This window comes from Siphateles boraxobius, unplaced genomic scaffold, assembly GCF_051911475.1.
Source record: "Siphateles boraxobius isolate OS27281-9 unplaced genomic scaffold, OSU_SipBor_1 29, whole genome shotgun sequence".
Lineage (NCBI taxonomy): Eukaryota > Metazoa > Chordata > Actinopteri > Cypriniformes > Leuciscidae > Siphateles > Siphateles boraxobius.
In genome coordinates, this window is record NW_027508908.1 from 16,697,991 (window position 1) to 16,723,050 (window position 25,060).

A 25,060-nucleotide genomic window follows, 5' to 3' on the forward strand; every position below is an offset into this window, starting at 1 on the left:
GCGAGACAAAATAGAGTAATATCCCCCCCCCCCCCCCACGATATCCAAAGAATCCATGTCTGTTTACAATAAACCATCAAACTCAAATCCCCCTAAAATGTGTTTATTAATTAGGACAAAAATGCTCTCAATATATAAACCCAATCACCCAATCCAATCATATACAATTTAAACTCTTCAAACATTTACAGAAGATACAAAAAAAAGAAGAATAAATAAGACTGTTACTGCTCATAAATGGAACAGCTTTAAACATGCCTCTGTTTGAGACACAAATTAGTCCTCCCCTTAAGATTTGTTTTGTTTAAAGATAAGTCCTTTAGAATATGTCATGACAATGTTCGGTGAGGCTTTGTGGCACATGTACAATCCTCCATTAACAGGAGTATCTGCAGTTAAGACTAGGCCTTCCCAGGAGCATCAGCCTGCTGTTATAAACCAATAGTTCTTCTGATCCCAACAGAAGTCAGCCTGTCATTTAAAGACTTGGTGTCTTTAATTCTTCTCAAGTGACCACTGACTTAAACAGAAGCAACTTAATAACATTCGCAAAATAGGCAATCAGTGACAATTTACAATGGTTCACATATCAAGGTTTGAAAAGAAGAGAAAAGAAAATGTTTAGTGTGATTGCTATACTTGTGAATTGCATGAATGGCCTATACATTTCTATCCAGTACTCCTGCTCATAATGCACCATGTAACACTGGTTGACACCTGACCTACTGTTGCAAAACAGTAAAGTTAAACCTTCCATTAAACGCCAGACTGAGCACAACATTTTGTGCTTTCTAAAGCAGGTATATACCCTGAACAGAAAGACTGACCAAATCCTCTTGTAGTGGTATGGTCCTTGGTAGCCTCTCATTACCAGGAATTGAAAAAAACAAGCTAAAATGAGAGAACAGGCTAATCTCTTTGACAGAAAGTGATGACAGGTGTTGAAAAGCATTTTATAGAAAGACAAACTTCTGAGAAAGCAGTTAACGATTAAGTAAAAATAAAAATACTCCAAGTCTCAAAAGATAAAAGATAAAAAAAAAATTCAACATCAGGACTTTTAACGAGACAACAGATCTTTGCTCTGAAATAAAGCAGCTGATCGGTCATACAAGACTACAAGGAGGCATAACTCGTTTCCCATGTGGTTCTCAATATAGTTTAGTTTTGAGATGCTGACGAAGATGTTAAGCACACATGTAAGAACCTTGATTGCCTACAGCAGCATTTAGCAGTTTTCCCAGTAGAAAGGCCTGCTTCTCTTCAGGTAGCACCTATGAAGACAAAAATAAAATATTTAACAAACTGCAAAAATTAAAATAACCTTAAATCAATAACAAAAAGGTACTTACTCTCATCATCCGAATCAAAACCAAAGAGGGATGTGCATTTGTCCTTGTGTGTTTGCAGCTCCTCCTCACTGTTGAAAGACTCAAAACATCGAGAGCAACGTTGCCTGATAGGTAGTTTTACTGGCTTTGACACTGAGCCCAATAATTTTGAGCCCACCTGGGGTTCCTTCCAGCGTTTTGGCATGCTAATGTACGACTCATCTAGATAAGCTGAGGGAAGGGGTCGAATGAATTGTTTATTTGCGGGTTTTCCTGAAATGAGTGGTTCCTGCTCTTTAATGACTGGATCTGAAGTTTTTGCAGAAACGTCTTTGTTACTCTCACTATGTCCATTAAAAAGGCCATGGTTCTTGCTACTGTAGCTAACAGAACTTTTATTGAGGACCAAAGGCTTTCCATCATCATCTTGATTTGCAGATGCAGGGCCCTTCCACTTGGTTGTACCCTGAATCGGTTGACTGACTGAAGAATTGGTTACTGCCTCCATACTACCTTCCAGAATTTGAGGGGCTCCATGCCCTGTTGATTCAGAATCTTTGGGGAATGAATTTATTTCCAAATTTGTATCATGTCGATAATGTGTTTTTTCATGCTTATAAAGGAGCAAAATGGTCTCAGCTTGCATAGAGCAACCAGGAAAGCAGCACATCGCTCTCAGTGGATGATGGACTAACATGTGCTCGCTCAGTTCTGTACGTGTTTGGTACCTTTCCTTGCAGCCGTAATGGTAGCATGGGAACTTCAGCTCACCTCTGTGGCATATCACATGGTCAAAGAAATGCTGGGGATTATATATCTTTCTGCAACAGAAAAGACATTTTTCCTTTCCAAAATTGAAAAAGAACAGAAGCGCCTTCTTGTCACCATGGTGGTGTGACAGCACATGTGAAAGGACAAGGATTGACTTGGCACTAAATGTACAAATCTCCACAGGGCATCTAACATGCGTAGATGCACCAGTTCTTTTTCCCTGGAATGGCGTGGAAGGCTGTTTGGACTTTGTCTGAGTCCCATTTTTATACCCCACTGCATTTATTTCCTTAAATTCTGTATTATTATCTATGGGTTCCTGATTCTCAGAACTGTCTTCTGGACTATTTGTCATCTTCCTCCTTTTTATAGCTTCTCCATCCTCTTTTTGGTCTTCAGGAGTAATCTTCTTCTTTTTTAGCTTAGAGTTGACAATTTCATCTTTTCTTTTAATTTTTGATTTGCTCTTGTCTTTTTTTAGTCCTACATTCTTAGATTCAGTCTTGACATTGTCTTTCTGACTTTCTGCACATTCTGAATTCTCAATTTTCTCTTTGTTGTCCTGTGGTAATGAGGTCTCAATTTTCTCTTTGTTGTCCTGTGGTAATAATGTCTCAATTCTCTCTTTGTTTTCCTGTGGTAATGAGGTCTCAATTTTCTCTTTGTTATCTTGTAGTAATGATGTCTGATTTTTTTCATTTGAGGTATTTGTCTCAGACACACTCTTAACTTTCCTTTTCTTTCTGATCACTCCATTTACCTTATGAGCTGAGTTGCCATTGGTATCCAACTGTTTGTCCTCTTGTTCTTGCATAGACTTTGGTCTCTTCCTTGCTAGTTTCGTTTTGAAAAACTTTTTGTTCTCATCTGTGGGCTGAGATCTCTTTGCTAAAACCCTCCTTAGACATTTTGTCTTCATCTTGCAAACCTTCTCCTTGTGTTCATCCGATGTACTTGGGGGATCTGAATTCTTGACCAACCTTGTCCGCAATCTAACCTTAGGCTCTGTGCTTTGCCCTTCCTTGTGCAAATCTGTGATGTTCAAACTGCAGTCTAACCTCATTTTGAGGTTTCTAAACTTATTCTTCACACGTTTAAACAGTCTCTTCTGGGCACATTGTGAGGCGGTCTCGGTGGCATTCTCACAAACAGTTTCACTAAAAAGCCCATTAGACTTTTTCAGTTCCTGAATGTGCACTTTAAAATGGATTGATGGGCTGCGCCCATGAGTGTAGCGTTTGTGACAGAACATGCACTTTCTGTCAATTCGGTGATGCCACAGTGCATGCCGTAGAATGTGTGGGTTTTTAGTTTCTTTATTGCAGAGGCTGCAGTTAACTGAAAGCTGGCAACTTGCGTCACTTGCAGGGATAAGGTCAGAGACTACACCATCAACAACTGAATGCATATCCGGTGATGCCTCCTCAGGTCTTGATGGCCCCACTGGCACCTCCGTCCTCTCGGGCACAATTTTAGTGTCAAGAGTGTCAATCTCAGTTTCACTAAAAGTAGCCACTGTTTCATCAGGGAGCATTGTCTCTTTAGAAACAACTGGAGTAGCATCATTATGAAGAACCGTCATGTTTTCTGGCATACTATGAGGTACAAGAATGGTGTCAGCTCTGGTGTCAGTTGTCACTTCTGGTGAAAGATCAACATTAATATTTTCTGCAGGACTAATAGGACTGTAAGGACCGTAGTCAGGATATTTAGTGTCTGCATCTTGGGGAAATGATAACTCGCTATTTACTTTTAGATCTTCAATTAATTCTTTAACTGGCTCAAGAACGGCTTCAACTGGAGTGGATGTTTCCACATTTAAAGCTGGGATTGGTGTAGCCATGCTTTCCACTACATTTTTATCCTGTGCTGCAGCTCCCAGTCTCTCTGTAGGTTCAAACTGTTGCTCAGCAGACTGTGGTTCTTGTTTGGATTCATTATGGTCCAGATTAAATTCTTTATCTCGGTGTAAACCGTCAACTGATATTCCTTCCAATTCAGCTTGTCTTGAATATGTGTGGAATTTTCGAACCATAGAAATGCCTTGTTCCCAGAAAACAGTCTCCTCCCGCACCTTGAAGTCTTTTTTGCTACATGGAGTAGATTCTGCTGATAGTAACTCAATAAGAGAAGCATTACTGTCAGGCCATTTCAAATTCTCATGAATTTTGTTAGGACTGCTTTCAGTGATATTAGGGGTCTCTGTGGAAAACAGTGAGGCCTGAACATCAGAAGGGAGGTCAACTTCATTATCAGGATATGAAAATTTCATTGTGACTTCACTGATTGCTGTCTCAAGTGAAATCTCTGTCAAAATATTTGACTGCTTTGGTTTCCTTCCTGGTTTCTTGGCCGGTCGAGGTTCACCGTTTTCTGCTTGGGCAGCTAACTGGTCCAAAAGCCATTGTGGTTTCCTGCCCTTGCGTTTCAGAGTGTTCATCTCTGTCTGTCGGGAAAGTAGTCTCTGACGCCTGCTATTAAGTTGCCTGGTGTGATTCTTTGCCAAGTCCAATTGCCTAAATGAACGTCGAACTGGAGAGGCCTCTGAATCTTTAACAAGATGTGTCCCTGGCTTCCTCCCCCGCCTTTTGCCTGGAGGTTTGGAGGATGCTTCCCCTGAGGCAGAATTAACCCATGTTTTCAATGACTCTGCTTCTTGGTCATTTCGGTTTGTATGTTTCTCTGCTTTATTAATAGTCCTGACTGTGTTGTCTGCGTGACACTGACAATATCCTTTCATACAGTTACTTGGAATCCACTTGTCCTTTTGCATGATTTCACATAAGGCTGCTTTACCAACTTTATCACTCATTAGCTTCAGACAGTTTGTCTCGATGTTGAGAATGCTCCAGAACTCAGGGTCAAAGTACAGGTCTTTTTTCAGGATCTGGAGAACCTCAAAGCGTACACTGTTACCCACAAGACTGGTGTCTGCATGGTACTCTTGATCAGGGTGAGTATATAGGAGGAACACATTCTTGTATGACTCAACAGTTCTCTCTAGGAAGAAAACTAGCAGTGCACAAGCCCTACAGACCTCAAGGTCATTAGGAAGTAGGTATGCAATGGTTTTATAGATGAGGGACTTGGTGACTGGATCATTCTTAAGGTCAGTCTGCAAGGCTCGTGCACAAAGCTCCACACAAATCCCCTGGCCATCTTTTCCAAGCTGAAAAAAATAATATTGTATTGCCATTATAAAAAGACCATTCCATAAATATTGACATATGGTGTGTTTGCTTAGATGTTTGTCTATGTCTACAATTACAAGTGTAATACAGTAAATTAATGATAAAATAATGTCTTACCTCTGCCAAAATCACCTTCATAAATGGGAAAATCGCTTTTATGTTGGTGACTGACAATATCATTACTCTGCACTCCTCTAGGAAGTTCTGTTTAGAAAGGTTCAACCGCAAGTGGAGTCTGCTCCATATGAAGACCAAATCCCTTAAAGGAAAAAATAAATACAGAGAAAAAAGATGAGAATTTAATTTTCTGCAAACTCAACACTCTCTTCTGTTCAGGTTGTTGCAATTACTGTGTAAAAAATATAAAATGCTAAAAAGAGGGGCAATACACTGAAAACAATTCCCCTTCTAAATGTTTATAGAGCTATTGAGACCCACCAAAGGTAGTACATGTCTCCAATCTGGAGCTTCTGAGATAGGAAGCCTTTACTCAGCATCAAAACAGTCTCATCTTTCTCTTCATTCTCCATCATGCAGAGTATCTCTACAGCATCCTTCCCATCGATATCTGCCATCTTTAGAAAAGAAAACGAGTGTAATTTTTGACATTGCTCATGAAATATGGTGATCTTCCATTATGTCAGAAAAACATCACACATATGTGTACATCTTTCATGTCACTATATTTATAGCTTCAGCTTTGTTTATATACAAACACACTACCTTCCTACACCCGAACAGACCACAAAAAAACTGCAATTATTACAATTAATTTAAGAATCAATCATTTCCTGTGATATTGCATTGATTGACAGTAAAATATGTAATTAGCATGATACAACTGCATTTTTTTTGCTGTGCCAGTTTAATGGCCAACTATACACTGGCCCTCTTAGAAGCATAAAAAAAATTAATTATTAAAAAAAACTATAGATACGGGTATAGATATACACAGACAGTTCAGTCCTATTACTAATGAGTTGGAGAAAGTGCAACGTGCATATATGGCAGAATATGTTCCACATTCTAAATAAAAGAGCTGATTGGTAAAGTCACTGCGTCACTGCAGCTGCCGTTAGAAGCTCTGGTTCCTATAGACCATTTCAACAGCTATTCGTTATTTAAAGGAAGTGACGTCTTTGGCCCTTGGACATTTCAGGTTAGCTGTCGAGCGCATTCAAAACATCGGCTTGAGGCGCTTAATGAGCAGTCGAATTGAGATAATTGATTAAATCCTGCAATTAAAAATGTCAAAATTAAAATTACATCCATGCTGCTCAGTGGTTGGATGCATCCTCAGGCCTGCAACTAAGCTACTTTAGAAAAATGAAAAAACGATGTGATGCCTGGATTGCAGAAGTGAAGCGAGAAGGCTGGATGCCAACTCTAGGTTATGAAGCACACATTCTGATAGTAATTGTTTGATTGGTAAGTAAATGAGATTTTCCATTGAATTTAATTATATTTCTTTACATTAACTGTTTAAGTATGATGCAGCATAATTTGAGCTAGCATTGTGGCTCCATCATTGTTTACATATGTAGCTAGCTACCTAGCGTTTTGATACGCGTGTAGTGAAAAAAGGCCAAAATGTCATTTTAAAATGTTCTGTGGGCTATAATAAGGAAAGTAGCAGTTCAAATTAGTTGTCTAGCTATTTAGTCAGATGACACATGCAATTAGTAACACGTTACAGTAATGTATTGTGTAACAATGGCTAACAGGATTTCTTTACCCCCCCAAAAAAGTTTTTTCCCATCACTTATCAATATGCTTGGCTAATGTTAATTCCAACATGCACTGACGCATTAAACAATGACAGTAGTATTTTTAAAGATTGTGCATTAACCAGATTAAGTTAAATAATAATTGTTTTTCTACTTTTGTCTTTAGGAAAGTCATCAGATGACCTTGTAAATCCGGACTACAAAAAAGATTGTCATGCTTGTTCAATTAACCACACAATTATTGCACATGCACCTATGGAACAGTCCTTAAAGCACTAACAGTTTACAGGTGGAAGACAATTAAGGTCAGTTACAATAGCTTAGGACACTAAAGAGACCTTTCAGCTGACCGAAAAACAACAAGAGAACGATGCCCAGGGTCCCTGATCACCTGCATGAACAGTCCTGCTGCATGAGGACTGTTGCCAGAGCAATAAACTGCAATGTCCGTGACGTAAGACGCCAAAGACAATGCTAAAGTGAGACAGGATTCAGCCGATCATCCTTGCAGTACCAAACCACGCGTCACGTCAGTTTATGTCTCAGTTGTTTGCGGAGTATGTGTGTGTTATGTTGCATTTCTGTATGTGACTGTATACTTGAAAACCATATAGGAGCATAATTAGCATATTGTCATTTATCAGGTTTCAACAAATGTTCCCCTTCAAGGACCAAAAAAGTATATTCTGTAAGTTCTATTCTAAACTGCTCTTTGTCTTACTGGCTTCGATGATTCAATGATTCAAAATTCAATGTCTTCCATTGGTTTTGGATCAATCTAAAACAAAGTTGCTTTGTATATTTACTAATCTGCAAGTATCTACTTGTATCTAAAATGAGTAATACATGTTTATGCATTAGAAAAGACATGATACCTAGCATTGAATTATATGCACCTTGTTTATTAGTGACCACACGCAGGGCTCAGATGTTCCAGATGGCGCATTCAAACCCTCTCTTAAGCCGCTTTTCCACCGAAATTACCCGGAACAATTTGTCTCAGGAACTTTTCCCCCCAGACCTGTTGATGTCTGCATTTCCACCGTGATCTAAAGTACCGTGAAGATTAGGCAAATAGACAGGTGACATAGGACTGCGCGCGACTATAGAGTTCCCGCTGGATGTCATCCTCTTAATTTAAGATTAATAAAGCCTGAACCTCGTCGTCGGCCTATCTGTGGTATTTTTTAAACTCCATTGTTGATTCGAATAGCAGACAACTGTTACTGCACGGATGGAGGTTGAAATAAAATGCTGCATAGAGTCAACCAATCAAAATGCAGCATGAAATCAACCAATCAGCATGTTCAGCGCCCAAGTCCCACCCTTGAAAATTCCTGAACTTTGAAAAACTACTACCTTGCGAGCAGGGACTTTCATAGGGTGAAATATTTACCCAGAACTTCATTTAGACCCTGGTTCCTGCGGTGTAAACACACGGAGTACCAAAGTCCCTAGATCCTGGGGAAAGTTCCTGCGGTGGAAACGCGGCTTTACTCACTGTTCCACAACATTAGTTTACTAGCGTAAAGTTAGCAATGTTATTTACTATTTGCAAAGATACAGACTGACCCGGCCATACAAATGCAATGTAAACCAATAACCTCCCAGGGCACCTTAGCGACAAACCATAATGAGTACGGTTTTGGCATCGTTTAACATGATTCAGTTTCACCAAACACATTTTATAAAAGCTTATTAAATGTCCTAAATTAACTGTGGCCTAATCCTGGCCTCGTCTATGAAAACAGACCATAAATTCAAAGACGTTCCAGGAAAACCCTTTCTAAGGCATCCAGAGATCACTGCAGCTGACAAACATGCATATAGAGATGATTTGACCGATAATACCTGAAGACATTAAACACACGATTGGGACAATATATGGTTTATATGTGTTTTTCAAGCCATCTCAGGTATTTTCATAAGAATAAAGTGTATTTATAAAGCAACACTCTGTATCACAGTACAGAAAACTTTAAAATACTACATTTTCTGCCTCATTCTGTAAGAAGCCACATGGGATCACAGAATCTAATTTTAAACTCTCGACTGTCGTTATAAAGCAAGTTTGGAGCAAAAACATGGTTTTATTCTCAGAAATTGTTGTTTTGATGCTGTGTTAAGCTAACGTTCTAGCTAGCCCTTATGCACCTGTTAACAGGAGCGATTATGTTTTATGACAAAGTAAAGATCATTGGAATGTTTCTTTTTTTTCCAGAAGGGCATTTGATACAAAGCAAAAGGGTAAAGTGAGAAGTTTGATCAAAGAAATTAGGGGTTAAAACAGTGTGAATTGAAAGTCATCAGTAAATCTATAATAAAGACAAAAGAATAATAGGGTAGTTGAATGGGGCAGTTTGCAGTGCACCACAAAACAATAGAGAGAACAGACTGAATGCATTTCTAGATTGCAACAAGACCAATTTCATTTTTTTTTCATGAAGATATTTTAATACAAATAAATTTATATTAAAAACTTCACAATACATTTAAGCCCTTAATATTTTTTTCATAACAATAATTCATTTTGCCTAATTCTGACAACAAACTGTCTGCTTTCAAATGAGAACACACTTATGCTTGTAATGCAAAGGGTTCTTGTTGAAAACCCTGTAACACCTTTGATGAAAAATGACAAATTAAAAATTAGGACAGGTTTTGTTTTTATTTTTGAAACTGATTGATCTTAGGCCTCAGTGATTGATGAGTGTGTGAGTGTATGTAAGCGTGGCAGAGCGAGTGTACATCTATCTATACATGCACAGGTTCGAGGCATTTATCTTTGCAAGCACACATGTACATATGTGAACATGAACACGATGAACATGCTCCTGAACAAATGTTTCTCTTATTTTCGATCTCCCCCATTCATTTTCAATGGATGGCCTTTTTTGACCTTTTAAGCTCAGCTCGTTGAGGCCTATGATCAATCGCTTTACAAAATAAATACAAAACCTGTCCTAATTTAAAGAAAACAAATTAACAAGAAGATTGAATCCAAATTTTGATGATATAGCACAACTAGTGATTTATAAGCTATTTTTTGAAGACCAGGAACACCACAAGTGTGACTATGTTCCATTTTGTACAAAATAAATGCATTTCCTAACAAACTTCCTGGTTAAACACTAAAGCACACTAGTGTGTTAAACACTGCAATTTAAAAAAAATATAAAATTATTTATATAAAATGATTGAATATTGACAAAATTATCCACAAATTTGACATACCTTTAAGTGTTCATTTTTTCTTAATTACTGAATGAGGTTCACTGTTGATGTTACCCTACGGTACATACTATACATTAGGCTGAGCAAAATTGTATCTTTTCTGAACAGTTTTGAAACAACCACGTGATGAGACGAAATAATGCTGTCTGAGGAAGTCTCACATTTTGCATCATTGCGAGTAGTCAAATGAAGAGACCACCAAAACGAGTCAGGAAATTATTAAAAAAATGTAACCAGCGGCCGACTATTTTATGCATCCCGGTCTCATGCACTAATAGGATGCTGTACTATATTATATACCACCTGTACCAGCACAAAATAAAAGCTTGGTAACATTTTATATGAAGCCCATGCTTATAAATATGTATAAATGGAACTATAATTCATTATAAGTATTACTATTCTATAAATATATTTATAACGACTCATTAAGACTTATACTGCATTATGAGAACAGTTATAGTTACATTTATATTATTTTTATAATTAATTATATGGCATGCAGGTTGCATCTGTATAAATACATTAATGGATCCATACGACTGACTAATTCATACTTAAGTAATTATAAAAATAATCTAAATGTACCTATAACTGTTCTTATAATGCAGTATAGGTCTTAATGGGTCTTTATAAATACATTTATAAAATAGTAATACTTTTATATAAATGGAGCTGTAATTCCTTACAAGCATGGACTTCATAGAAAGTGTTACTAAAAGCTCTTATACATAACCCAACAGGGCAAATCATTTCAAGGCAGGACTTTAATGCACAACTAGGAAACAAAAAAAGTTCAGAAAAGTCAGAAGTCCTATAAACCACAATAGGGAATGGAGAATGTTTTGCTATTGTTCAGGTATGCAAACTACCAAAAAAAAAGAGGACTGTGCATACGGCCTGTTTCACAAAAGGAGAATTTCTCACTCACCTCCTTGTACAAGCGCTCACAAAGTGAAGCTCTCCGAAGGCAGATGAGGTAGGCTTGCTTGAAATAGAGATGCCTCCCTACAACAGAGTGCCGGATGCATCTCCTTGTCAGTGCCAAGGCCTCCGGAAGCCTCTCACATGCCACCAGATAACGCAAACGTAGCTCAAAGAAAATGGATACTTCTGAACTCAGATATTTGTCCACTGCGAACAAAAACAGCAATTATAATCAACTCCATTAACAGTTTAGAAAATCCAAGGTAAAGATTACTTGATCAAGATACACTGTTTTTAAACAAAAGCTTGAAAGACTCACCATCTTCTTGTGGTAGCTCTGAATCCTTGAGAATGGCCTGAAGTACAGGGTTTGCCCAAGGCCCTCCATCTTTAATAATATGCTTAACCTGCAGAAGGTAAACATTCTGGTGCCTTACCAGGCTCGCATAGCAGTCCTAGAATAGACAAGAACAAAAATTAAACCATTTAAATGGAAAAATACGAGTGACAACAAGATCACCACTGAAAGGTTAAAGAGCTGAATTCTAACATGATGCTCCCCAAGAATAATAGGTTTGATGTCATGCGATTACCTGGAATGAGTCTAGAATATCTTTTAAAGGATGCTCGATGAATTCATCTTTTCCAAAGAACAACAGCAGTTCAAAGATGCTCCTGCAAATGAAAAAAATGAGTAGACTGTAATTATTCCCTTTTACATCCTGCTGCATCAATAAACAATACGGTAAGCATTTTAACCACTTTTCTATCTTCAAACAGGATTAGCTTAATATTAGGAGGTGGAGAAATATTATCAGAGCCTCTCGATATTAAAGAATAACAGTCCACACCAGCTATAACGATAACGGCACAGAGTAAGGATATAGTTGGAATCACTATCAGAACGATTTTATTCAGCTGCTGAACAATACAAACACTAATCAGAATCAGGCGACAGACAAGGATGCCCTTAGAATAAACAGAACTATATCGTCCGCTGGTGTGGATGCTATTATTATTTTTATTATAGTCATCTTTATATTTGTCATTTTTGATGTGGACGATCGTTATCATCCGATAACAGCTTCATATAGTATTAGGGCTGTGCAATTAATCGAATTTTGATTTCAATTTCGATTTTGGCTCCCAACGATCTCCAAAATAGTACAATCGAGTAAAAACGATTATTTTGTCATGTTATTTTGTCTTGTGTTCTGAATGACTCGCTCACGCGCACATCCGCCCCTCCTGAAGCCATAAACACTCTCAGCCTATAGTCATAAACTGCAAGCACAATAAACTTCACATTAACAATTGGCTCATTTAATATAGACTGGAGTGAGACCATAGACGTCTCTCGAGCTGTCGCGATCTCTTTCTGCTCGATCACTGTAGCGCCTCAGTTCAAGCGAACAGCAGCGAGCGCATCATCTGACGTGACCTGATCATCTGTTCCGCTTTAAAGCGACATTAAAACGTGTCTGCTTGTCCAGGAGAAGGGGATTTTTAAGTTTCAAGTGAAAGAGAGTTTTACTTGCCCGACCGATCGAAACGCGAGATGATTTTGATCTTGTACAGTCAGTGTAAACAAAGATAGTTTCTGGAAGCTGCGCTGCCTTTGTGAGAGAGACATTAGTGGACAAATCAAAACAAATGAGCCTAACAGCTCACACAAAAACTTACAGAAGAAACATACTGAGGTAGAAATGTTGAGTTTTTATTTATTTATAATAGGCTATATGATATAGTTAAGTAACATAACACGACTAAGGGCTGTTCTATAATATCACGATTGCAAATGTTACACTGAATTTATAGTTTTGTAAACAGAAATTTGAATTCTGAGGAACATAAGAGATATTTAGAAAAATACCAGTCCATACAATGGAAGTCCATACGCTTATTTCACTCAGCCGTTATTTTGAAATCAAAAGCAAGGCTCCGGTGGGAAGAAAACCGGAAGTGTCGTGTTTAATCATAGGAGAGTCGCGAATGCGATGGCGTATTGTTGTGTTTAATGTAGAAATTAGTTATTCTAAAAATGTACATACATTTCTTTCATACTTTAGACCAGGGGTGTCAAACAGCCACAGCCCTGCAGAGTTTAGCTTCAACTATAAATAAACACACCTGATCCAGCTAATCAAGTCCTTCAGGCTTATTTAAAAACTACAGGTATGTGTGTTGGAGCTGGTTGGAACTAAACTCTGCAGGGCTGTGGCCCTCCAGGAACTGAGTTTGACACCCCTGCTTTAGACTATATACAGTGAAATTCATTTATATATATATATTTTTTTTTTTCTTTTTCAGAAAGTAAAAAAATAAGCAGGAACGAACTATATCTACATAATCCTATATTGGATATTAACATCCAATTGTGTAAATCGCGGCAGCAGCTTCAGGTTGGTAGTCCAAGGCATTGTTGTTTATCTGTACTTCCGGGGTTCTTCCCACCGGAGCCTCGCTTTCGATTTCAAAATAACGGCTGTGTGAAATAAGCGTATGGAAACCAAAACTGTTTGGGTACAAACATTCTTCAAAATATCTTTTGTGTTCCATAGAAGTCATATAGGTTTAGAAGAACAACATGAATGTTCAGTTTTCATCCAATCATCCAACTTTTCTGAAGAGAGACAATCACTTTATATCAGGGATGCAAACACATGTATGGTCAAAAAAGAGAGAGGTTATCGAAGCCCTCGCCCCTCGGCAAATATCCATAATTGTGATGAATTTAATCCTTTGTAGGTTATCATTTTGCAGTGTAAGATTACAGTTAACACCTTTAAATATTACATAAATGTATTATGTATTTTAATTCAACTTAATGAGTGTATAAATCAGCAGCAAAAAGTAATTCTTGAAAAAATCTGCACAGTAATTTTATAAAAACTAAACATGTTAATAAAAACAAACTACTATTAGTACTCTTATAATATTCAATCATGCAATCATACATTTCACAATTTTATATTTATATATGAATGTCAAGAATTCAGAAGTGTATATATTTATATAGCCTACACTACACAGAAATAATATACAATTAAATTATACTTATTTTAAATGTATTGTGCAGGATAGGTATAAAAAATAGATAGGCTTTTAATAATCTTTCAGTGCGCAAAACCATGAACGCTTCAAACAAAGCGCACAAAGCGCGTATGCGCATGGCGGGTACAGAATGATGTGCTCAAAGCAACATGCAGTCACAGTGTGCAGCGCTGCGTTGCACAAGTGCGCATTTAAAAGTTCACTGCACAAAGCGAAGAAATGTCGAGCGCACAAATCCTAGTGTATATCTGTCCAACAGTTTATTGATCATTTGTTTCTTCACGGTTTTAAATTCCAGTTATTGTGCGTTTGATGCCGATTCATAGTCCTTGTAATAACAGGCATGGTAGCGAGTCGTTTAAAAACAGCAACAAACATAATATACAAATACACAAAATAAAGTAATTTTATGCAAATCCACAGCCTTTTATCTACAGATCAAGCACTATAATGTGAATATATCATATTGGAGAGAGTTTTACCGTGCATCCTGCTGTAACAGGACGAGGCGCGCGTGCAGTTTGAATACTGAATGGAGAATGATTGACAGCCGCAGAGGAGGGAAAACGAGTTTCCGTATACTTTAATTTAATGATGTAAATAGACTTCTGTCCCTCACATTAAGCTATGGAATGGCTTCACATGACCTTGTGAAAATATAATAAGACCCTCTCAGTCCCGAGTCTACCAAACTGACGTGAAAAAAGCGCGAGGCGCCGAAAAGCGCGATGTTTGCATCCCTGTTATATGATGAACAGATTGAATTAAGGCTTTTATTCACATATAAGCATTCATCAAAAAAAATTCGACTAAACAGCTCAATTAATATGGATTAATTTTAAAATCTCTTTATGAACTTTTTGAAGCGTCAAAATAGTAGTTGCGTAGCTGCCAATGGAGAGTACAGAACTGGATAATATTTTATTAAAAATATCTTCATTTGTGTTCAGATGATGAACGAAAGTCTTACAGTTTTGGAACAACATGAGGGTTAGCAATTAAAGGGTTAACTCACCCAAAAATTAGAATTCTGTCATAAATTACTCACCCTCATGTCGTTACAAACCCGCAGGACCTTAGTTCATCTTTACATCACAAATTAAGATATTTTTGATGAAATCTGAGAGGTCTCTGACCCCCCATATAGACAGCAATGCCATTACCACTTTCAAGACCCAGAAAGGTAGTAAAAACATTGTTAAAATAGTCCATGTGACTACAGTGGTTCATCCTTAATGTTATGAAGTCGACGCTAATACTTTTTGTGCTAAAATAAAAAATAATAACAACTTTATTCAACATTTTCTTTTGTCAGTGTCAGTTTCTGACACCATTCACGGTGTAAATAGCGCAGCGCTTCCGGGTTCTGCATCAGAATGCCAGTTCAGTATTGATGCTCCATACATTTGTCCTGGTGCTCACGTGAACAGTGTCAGAGAGTGACACAGAAGAGAAGAAATTGTTGAATAAAGTAATTATTTTTGCACACAAAAAGTTCTCTCTTCTCTTTATAACCTGAAGGTTGAACCACTGTAGTCACATGCACTATTTTAACGATGTTTTTACTACCTTTCTGGGCCTTGAAAGTGGTGATGTCAGGCTGTCGATGGAGGGTCTCTCAGATTTCATCAAAAATATCTTAATTTGTGTTGCAAAGATGAAGGAATGTCTTACAGGTTTGGAAAAACATGAGGGTGAGTAATTAATGACATAGTTTACATTTTTCGGTGAACTACCGCTTTAATTGGATAATGTAAAGGGTCTCACTCCCTCAATTAAAGAATAAGAGGGAACATGAATCAAATTTAAAGATAAATCATTTAGAATAAATACTAATATATTGTCTATTTTCTATTTCATGGCAAAAGCAGAAGTGCAGACTCACAGGGCCAGACTACTCAGTGTGTAGCGTACATGCTCACACTCTGGAGGAAATGATGCCACACCCTGGACAAAAGAGCACAGGGCACTCTGCAACACCTGGAGCTGAGGAAGAGGCACTTGCCATCGCCCAGTTTGCTCCACCACCAACTAAAAAATAAAAAATAGAGAGAGAATTTAAGAGAGAAAGAATATAATGACTAAACAAATTACTATCACTATGTGATTCTAAAAATAGAAAACATTACTGTCAGGTGACTTATAGTGTTTGTTTATAATCATGGGAGTCACTGCCATTCAATGACAGAACATGGACTTAGTGATACAAATTACGAAACATCAAACATCAATCAAACTTTCGTAAAACGGCATAAATAGTTTATTTTTTTAAATAGAAGGCTGGATTCATTAATTTAGCAACAATTTCATTCGAAATTAAAAGCTGCTGGATAACTGTTGGGAATAAACAAGCGGTTTAAACCCAACCTTTACAGAAACTGGTAAGACATCAACCACTAACACTGACAGCATCGAGTTATTCTATCATTTAACACCCTACAGTCGTGCATAATGATTTCTCAGACTAGGTTTGCCCGTTTAGGGTTTCATAAAATCGCTGGTTAATAAAATATTACGAAGAGTACAGACGCTTAAATCTTCTGCAGACTGCTTGTTTTGGAATGCAACTTAGGAATGCTAACCGTTAGCCACTTACCAGGCTAATGGGGCTAACTGAGAGAAAGTGACAGTACGTCCTCTATAAATCGTGTTCGGAAATGATCTATCGCTCTATTGAGATCTAATCCTACGGTATTTTGAAAACACCTGTAGATAGAGAGGTAAAATACTGTGTGAATGTTGGATCACGATGGCTGTACACTGGGGGAGGGGAATCTGCTGACATGCTGCTAACACTGGTTAGCACATCTCTCTTTGCTTTTTTAAGAAAAGCTTGCAAACGCTTTCGTCCATTCTAGTGTCATCTTACCTCGCAAAACCTTTCACAGTACGTCTTGCTCTGAAGTCCGCGTTCGTCGTTTGTTCTAGTCTTTAACAAAGTCTCCAGTTCTTTCTTAAACCTGTCTAACTCCAATTCACTCTCTTCTTCCGCCATACTGCTTGTCTAAACCAGCTCGTACAACAGAGACCACGAATGTTATCGTGAGTGTAAGGACAGCCCATCGGAAGCATTTGATTGGTGGAATTCCCTGTCAGTTGCTACAGAGCATTAAATGTCTCCTTTGTGATTGGACGATGACCCCTTCGATCAAACGGTAGTCCGAGTGTATCCTCACTCTGGACATTTGATTGGTTAGGCAAGAACCTTAATATTTTTCTGTTTTGTAATAAACCCACCAAAACAAGTAAGTTGTCCAAATCACTTTAATCGTTTATCTAATTAACTAAGTTTTCCAAACACGCACACTCCCATATTCTTGCCTTAATGCCTCCAACATGTTTAACAATCATGGGCCTTTTATTTAAGGTTTATGAAATAAGATCTGTAAAATCATCGGGCGAAATCTAGGCCTAAGTAACTGAGTAATTGATAATTAATTGTAATAATGAAATAATCAGCGTTGTCAGTGCAGCGTGCTAAACTACAAACCAGTAATTAAACTGATTCATAATCAGCCAATCACTGATGGATAGTAATTAACAGCAGAAAACAGCATCTTTATGCTATTGGAGCAATATAACTTAAAGCAGCACACGGAAGTTTTTGTTGGCGTGAATTAAGGCTTTTAAAGGAATTGTTTTCTTGCATATTTAAGCATTTTGTCAAATCATTGTGATTTGATTATTGGTGTAGGTGTTGCAAGCTCATCAATAGCATTGGAAGTTCTCAGGTAAGAGATGTTTATCGTGGAGATTTTTGTAACAGACTGGTCAAATATTTCTCTGTAACATTTAAAAAAAAAAACTGCTAGAACCGCTAGAATCCTTGGCAGGTCTTGCTGCTTTAAAAGTGGGTCAAGCTTGTGTTCAGCTGTTTTACCTGGTTGGCTAACTAGTCCCTAGCAAGACCTGGAAAAGAAGTGATTGAAACTCTTCTAAAACAATCTGCTAAACAAGCTATGACCAAAAATGTGGGCAAAAATGTGATCAGCCAAAATAATGAAACCTTTTGTACGATTTAATTTTTTTATGATTGAGGGCGAACCAAAAAGGGAGGAGGGTCGGGGTCTTATGCATTGAGAAATTACAGATTGCGTGATCTCTTCTTGAAATAACTGGATTTGGCCTTTGACAATTTGCTGAAAAATGCTAAATGTGACCGCACTGTAAAGTCTGTGAAACCGAAGTTGTGATTAGTGTTCTTCCTTGTGATGTATTAAGAACTGATTGGATTGTTGTGGTTTACAAAGAATTTGCCTTTTTTCTTTTTTTAATCATTGATTGCATTACTTCCAATGCTCTTTCCTTTTTGGTTTATTGGCTTATCCCTCATTTTGCAGACATGTCTACTGGATTACAACTTCTTGGAACCACACTAGGTATTCTTGGCTGGCTGGGCATCATAATATCGTGTGCGATTCCTCTATGGCGTGTGACTGCTTTTATTGGAAACAACATTGTGACGGCGCAGATCATGTGGGAGGGACTATGGATGAACTGTGTGGTTCAGAGCACTGGTCAAATGCAGTGTAAAGTGTACGACTCCATGCTTGCTCTTCCTCAAGACCTACAAGCCTCTCGAGCTATCCTTATTATATCTTCCCTTGTTGGTCTAGTAGGCATATTTGCTAGTTTTGCAGGTGGTAAATGTACTAACTGCTTGGCAGACGGTTTCGCAAAGGCTCGGGTTGCTGCAGTAGGAGGGGCCGCATTTGTCACTGCAGGAGTCTTGGGTTTGGTGCCATCTAGTTGGACTGCCCATCGGGTCATTGGCGACTTCTACAATCCTCTAGTGGCCCAAGCTCAGAAGAGGGAGTTGGGAGCAGCCATCTTTATCTGCTGGGGGGCAGCGGTTCTGATGCTGGTTGGTGGAGGCCTTCTCTGCAGTTCTTGCCTAAAAGGAAGGCCGTCCGGTGGGGGCCGGTATGTGCCGGCTTCTCAGAATGGAAGGGAGCGCTTGGAGTATGTGTGACTGCAGGATGTTAAACTGATGTCTTTTTCCATCCTTTAAATGTCTGTTTGTGACCCCTGTAAACTACGAATTTTAACCTGTTGCTCAATTACTTTCTATTGAGCTAATAAAATGGAAGTTTTTATCCAACAGATGGCACTATTGTTTTTGTAATGGCTGGAGGTTTTTTTTTCCTTTTTTTTTTTTTTCTCATTTTCTTCCTCCAGAGTGGGCTAAATTATGGCATTGTTAAATTTGGCACTGTTTTTTATTGTATTCTGCCAATGCCTTCTGAATTCCATTTAATAACCAGTGCTTTAGGGCAGGGTTTTTCAAACTTTTTGTGTGTGTGGACCACTATTTGTAATCAAGAATTTTCACGGACCACCTCATAATACACATAATAAAATATATCTACACAGAGTCCTTCCTGAATTAATCCGCACCTCTAAATAGGCTTACTAACATTAAAACTATAACTGGTCATCACATCAGTACAACAGCTTGTTAAAAGAAAGTTTACTGCACACAACGGCTGCCACATATTTTATTTATTTACTCAAGCGCCCGAGGGCATAATCAGGTTCATTTCAGGGATGCAAACATGTATGGTCAAAAAAGAGAGAGGTAATCGAAGCCCTCGCCCCGCGGCAAATATCCAGATAGGCCTACTTACATTGCCGCCAACCCCTGCCCCACATATAGTAAAATGAAATCCAAATAAAGTTTTAACAAAAGAGGTTTTATAAAAAGATAAACCTCACATATTTCAGCCCCTTAAATCATTTTTCACAAAAAAAGGTTTTATAAAAAGAAACCTCACAAATTTCAGCCTTTAAATCATTTTTATAAAGAGAATGAGTCCAAAAAAGATAAATTACTTGACATTTACATCGATGCACATTAGCTTATCTTTATTATTAGCTAATAGTAAAATTCGGTCCGATTTTCCCGTGCCACCTGTCGTTGCTATGCGCGCTCTCCACAACTTAGTCGTGCTTAGTAGCTAATAGATTTCCACCACCGAAAAACGCTTGCTGTACCTCTGCTACAAGATTTATTTACGGAGAAGAGAAAAACACCCGTAGTGTTTGGGTGCACGTGCTTTCTTACATTCTTCATTGACTGAGCTTTCAATGTTTACGGAAAGGATGAAGCTGATTTGTTTGTTTTTGTCACATGAACTGCGGGGCGTTTGCGGCATTATGAAAAGTTGAGGTGTTTTCATCTCGCTGCGCCTAAAAAAATTAGTGCGTCACATCAATTATGAGCACACTTGCCGCGCGCCTACATGAAATAATGAACTTGAGAGCGCAAAAGACACGATATGTGAACGGCCCCTTGACGAGCTACCTCCAATCGAGCAACGTGTTGGAGACCCCAGTAAAAGATACGCAGCAAGAAGAAACACTAGCGTTTCACGCTTGCGCCTATACTGCTGTTTTGGCTTGCAGTGTTCTGATTTGCTTATTTCCTATTTACTTGTTTGGTGGAGGCAATCCAGAATTACTGTTGGTGAAATTATAATCAGACAAATATTTTATATAATGGCAAAATATTTGCCTCTGCCGCTTTCCTCTTCAGAGAACCTGTTGCTATCCACCGATCCATGTTGTGGTTCTAACGGCACTGAACTTGAACGTCACGGCCGAGCACCACTAGCCTATTTTAGTAATCACACAATAACCTGACAATTTAATTTAAATTTTATATCAATATAGGCCTACATATTCTTTTTACTTTTTATTTTTTATGGGGATTCCTGGTAAAATGAAGGTAAAAAATATTATTTTATATTTTATTTTGCCTTTCCACGGACCACCTGCAGTACCCTCACGGACCACAGTTTGGGAACCACTGCTTTAGGGAATTATTTTTTTCTTTTGCAAAATGACAAGTGAAATTGCTATGTGCCATACCACGACAAAGCTTATTCTAATTCACTTTCATCTCTGTGGCAGTTGCACTGCTGGAGCAGGACCCATCAGATAAGTGATTCAAAGTCAGGGAATTGTTTATTTTTACTAAAAGAGATGGCACCCTCCATCTGTTTTAAGAGTCATTTCTCAAGAAGGCTGTAATTCAATCATGTGGTAAAATGTTTTCCATTATTGTTTATAGCTAATGTAGTAATGGCATAACTGTGAAAGCCTGTTCTGAAAATGTGCCCAACATTTTGTTTTATTTTATAGAAGACCACAAATGTAGCACTCTAACATGAATGTTGAATATTAACAATCAATTGTGACCATCTGTTTTCAAGCATAAACCGCTTATTTAGCATTCTGATTTCCATCTTCCATTCGAATTAAATATTCTCTTGTCCTTCTCCTGGGATCTTGCTGCGTTATGCATTGAGCTAACCTTGAAGACTGCCCCAGGGAGATGGGGAGATGTCTGCCATCTTTGCACATGGGTGCTCTGTTCCACTTTTTAATTTAACTAATCACTTAAAGGTGCAGTGTAATTTAGCGGCATCTAATGGTGAGGTTGTGAATTGCAACAGAAGGTGGCCAACAGGAAAATGTCATCTGAGACAGCAGAGTTATGGAGGGATTATTGGGTCAGATTGAAAAATAAAAGTCTAAGTTGAAAATGGTATTTAGGATTGGGCATTTGGTCATTTAGCCATTTAGGATTGGGCATTTGAGTGTATGCAAATAAAGAGGCGTGGGCCAAATACTGGAGGCTGGGTTTGAAATGGCTGGTGCGCAGAGGCACCTTATGGACAGCAGAGGGAGCTCCCAGTGCTAAGGAGCACACTGGCAGTGTGTCCTCTTCAAAGTGAAAGTTGTTGTGCTCTGCCATCCACGCAGGCTGCCACATTAACAATGGCAAAGCCAGAGCTAGCATCTTTGTTGAGACAGGCGCTGGAAGTTGAAGTTATCACATTATAAAGTACAGTCCTCGCTCCAGCCCTGCTCACTCACTCTGTTTGGTTTCATTACAGTGTGTTCCTTAGCACTGGGAGCTCCCTCTGCTGTCCGTAAGGTGCATCTGCGCACCAGCCATTTCAAACCCAGCCTCCAGTATTTGGCCCACGCCTCCTTATTTGCATACACTCCTCAATCCTCAAATGCCCAATCCTAAATCCTAAATTCAAAATGCCCAATCCTAAATACCAAATTCATTTTCGACTTAGACTTTTAGTTTTCGACTTAGACTTTTAGTTTCAGATTTAGACTTTTAGTTTTCGTTTAAGACTTTTAGTTTTAGACTTTTAGTTTTCGACTTAGACTTTTACTTTCAGATTTAGACTTTTAGTTTTCGTTTTAGACTTTTAGTTAGTTCAATCTGACCCAATAATCCTTCCATAGAGAGTAGCCAGTTAAAGCAACTCCAAAGATTCTTTTGTACCTTAAAATAATTTTTCCAAAATCGTTTCACTGGTTCATCAACTCGTAACAGGGTGAACGGCATTTCTGCATCCGCTTTGCGGCCCTCTATCGCCTATAACCGCACTATGCAAGTTTGCCCGATCGGGTAGCGGATCTGTAGTTTGAATGAGACATAATAAACTACAAATGTGACTTGCTTTACGGGCCGATAGGTGGAGCGTAGGCATACTCGGCAGGTACATATGTCGCAATACATCATACTTTCATAAAATCATGCAACATACTTACCTTGTTTGTCGACACCAGAGGATTAACTTTAGCCTAATAAGAAGGAACATAAATTGTGATTAAAAATATATGCTCACTCACATCATGACGCCGCTGCGGTTTTGGAGTTCGTGCAGGAAGAGCAGCGTTTGGCAGCGCGAGCTGTGTGGAGAAGCCCATTTCCACCTCCATTGCGTTGGAGAAGCAATCCCACGTAAAATGCAGGTTGCACACTGGAGCGATAGGTGAGATTAAGTACCTAAGATACACGAAATAATCTAAATAACTATATAAATGCTATGCTAACTAGATGCTAATATATATCTATCCTGATCGTTTTCAATACTCGGAATTCCAAATCCTGACTCGCTACAGTAGTTTTGACGGAACCAGATGCTTTTATACCAGGGGCTGCCAAGGCCGTGGTGAGCTCGCACCACCGGTGTGACAGAGCGACGTCAGAGAGTATTCTACGTCAGAGAGTACCCTTACTGCAGGAGCTTTCCGTTTAACCTGAAGAGGGCAGCACTCAGACGTTTTTACACCATATATTTGAAAATTAAAACACTTTATACCCAAATGTCAAAAAATGTACTCGAATCAATGAACAGCATTTATGAAGCTCCATTCTTACAGATAATTAACTAAAAAAAGTTGTTTTAGTGTTAAGTTACCCTTTAAGCAATTAAGTGTTTCTTTACAAAGATAACTTAATATTCCCAATGGCATATCGTTTTACTGAATTATGTAAACCTAATTTCTTGTTACTTGTTCATCATTGTGTCAGTGTTTTAATCGCTGACTTTAGCTAGCTTCTTTGCGCGAAGAACAACATAGTGACAAAACGCATTTGTCTGTTTAGGGCTACTGTAAGAAACATGGTGGTGCAAATTGGCTATTTCAATGTAAGGGGACCCACGGTGTATGAAGATAGTAATGGCTCATTTTAAGGTAATAAAAACATAACGGTTCATTATGTAAGGTCTTTATACACCACAGAAAACATGGTTATGTAGGCTATATATTTGATTTCTGTCAAAAGATCCTCCTAAATATTACACAATGCACCTTTAAAGAGGACCTATGTTTTTTTAAGAAGTCTTGATGTTTTTTGGGGTGTACTAGAATATGCTTTCATGCTTGATTGTTCAAAACACATTTTTCAAATATTTTACATGACAGCACCTCTCTCCCCAGTCTGACCCGAGCGGGTCGCATGATTCCTGTTTTGATAAAGCCCCTCCTTCTGAATACAAAATTAGCTGTGATTGGTTAGCTGGCCCAGTGTGTTGTGATTGGCATCGTGTTTGGGAAATTTCATGGCCCTTAGAATTACTGCGAGTTCTACTCAGATGTAAATATTAAGAATATTCATATTAAGGAAATATTCATAAATATTAAGGACAATTTCAAGCTTGATTCAGACTTAATGTTAATAAACAAGATGATCGTCCAGAATGGATATTGTGCATTGACTTAGCAAGCATGGATTTCACAAGAGGTTTCAGAGTGGTATTTCTTTTTCTTTTTTCTTTTTTTCTTCGTATACATTTTAGATACGATGCAATACCCCATTTAATCATGATATTTGTCGGAAAACTATGGTAATACAAACAGTAATCGGTCACAAAGCCAATTTTCCTAAGGGTCGTAAGTGAGAGCTTACAGAAAACGTATCAACACTAATGTTGACTTGCAGGTGAGCGGAGGCAAAGCTCTACCTTTGGTTTACATCGTAGCAACAACATCAAACTTATAATCGGAACTGTTAATAGAAAACGCAACTTGAAATAAGACACACTTACAAGTTGTGATCCACAAACAACAGATTGTACTGACAAAGTAGGAACTGCTCCAGTAGAAGCTTTTGTGCTTAGCCTGCATTGTGGTTCTAGAATCTATTCTCCGTAAAATGTGCAGCACACAGATAAACTTTGGGATTATAAGGTTCAGGATCAATGTTTAAAATAAATTTAAACCACTCTAAGTTTGTCAGCCGAAAGTCAAACAAATGAGTTTTGGAAATGGGGTGGGAAAAAAAGGCTCAAACAGCCCAGTTTTTTTTTCTTTAAATGAGTAACATGACTTCACAAAGCCTGGAAAAAAAATATGTTGCTGTCCAAACGAGTCGTTCGTTGTAGTTCTTGGACATTGGATTCTGTTAAATAAAATATCTACCTTTGGAGTAGACTTTGAGCTTTGTAACCTTACAGATCTTTTTCATGCTCAAACAGCATAAAGTGAAAAAGCTTAATAGGACCCCTTTAAG

The 25,060-nt window shown here is 38.2% G+C and overlaps 2 protein-coding genes across 2 annotated transcripts; one reads left to right on the forward strand and one right to left on the reverse strand.

The window, feature by feature from the left end:
- Positions 1-87: 87 nt before the first annotated feature.
- znf654 (zinc finger protein 654) lies at positions 88-17,262 on the reverse strand. The gene is made up of 9 exons (XM_077246736.1): positions 17,105-17,262; positions 16,121-16,266; positions 11,775-11,856; positions 11,501-11,636; positions 11,186-11,388; positions 5,732-5,868; positions 5,411-5,552; positions 1,353-5,271; positions 88-1,274 (listed from the first exon to the last, which is right to left on the reverse strand). The coding sequence occupies exons 1-9, from the start codon at positions 17,228-17,230 to the stop codon at positions 1,264-1,266; spliced, it is 4,902 nt and encodes a 1,633-aa protein (XP_077102851.1). The 5' UTR covers positions 17,231-17,262; the 3' UTR covers positions 88-1,263.
- A 626-nt stretch (positions 17,263-17,888) lies between these two features.
- On the forward strand, positions 17,889-19,338 carry cldng (claudin g). Its single transcript, XM_077246845.1, has 2 exons — positions 17,889-17,966; positions 18,576-19,338. The coding sequence occupies exon 2, from the start codon at positions 18,578-18,580 to the stop codon at positions 19,205-19,207; it is 630 nt and encodes a 209-aa protein (XP_077102960.1). The 5' UTR covers positions 17,889-17,966; positions 18,576-18,577; the 3' UTR covers positions 19,208-19,338.
- The last annotated feature ends 5,722 nt before the right edge of the window (positions 19,339-25,060 follow it).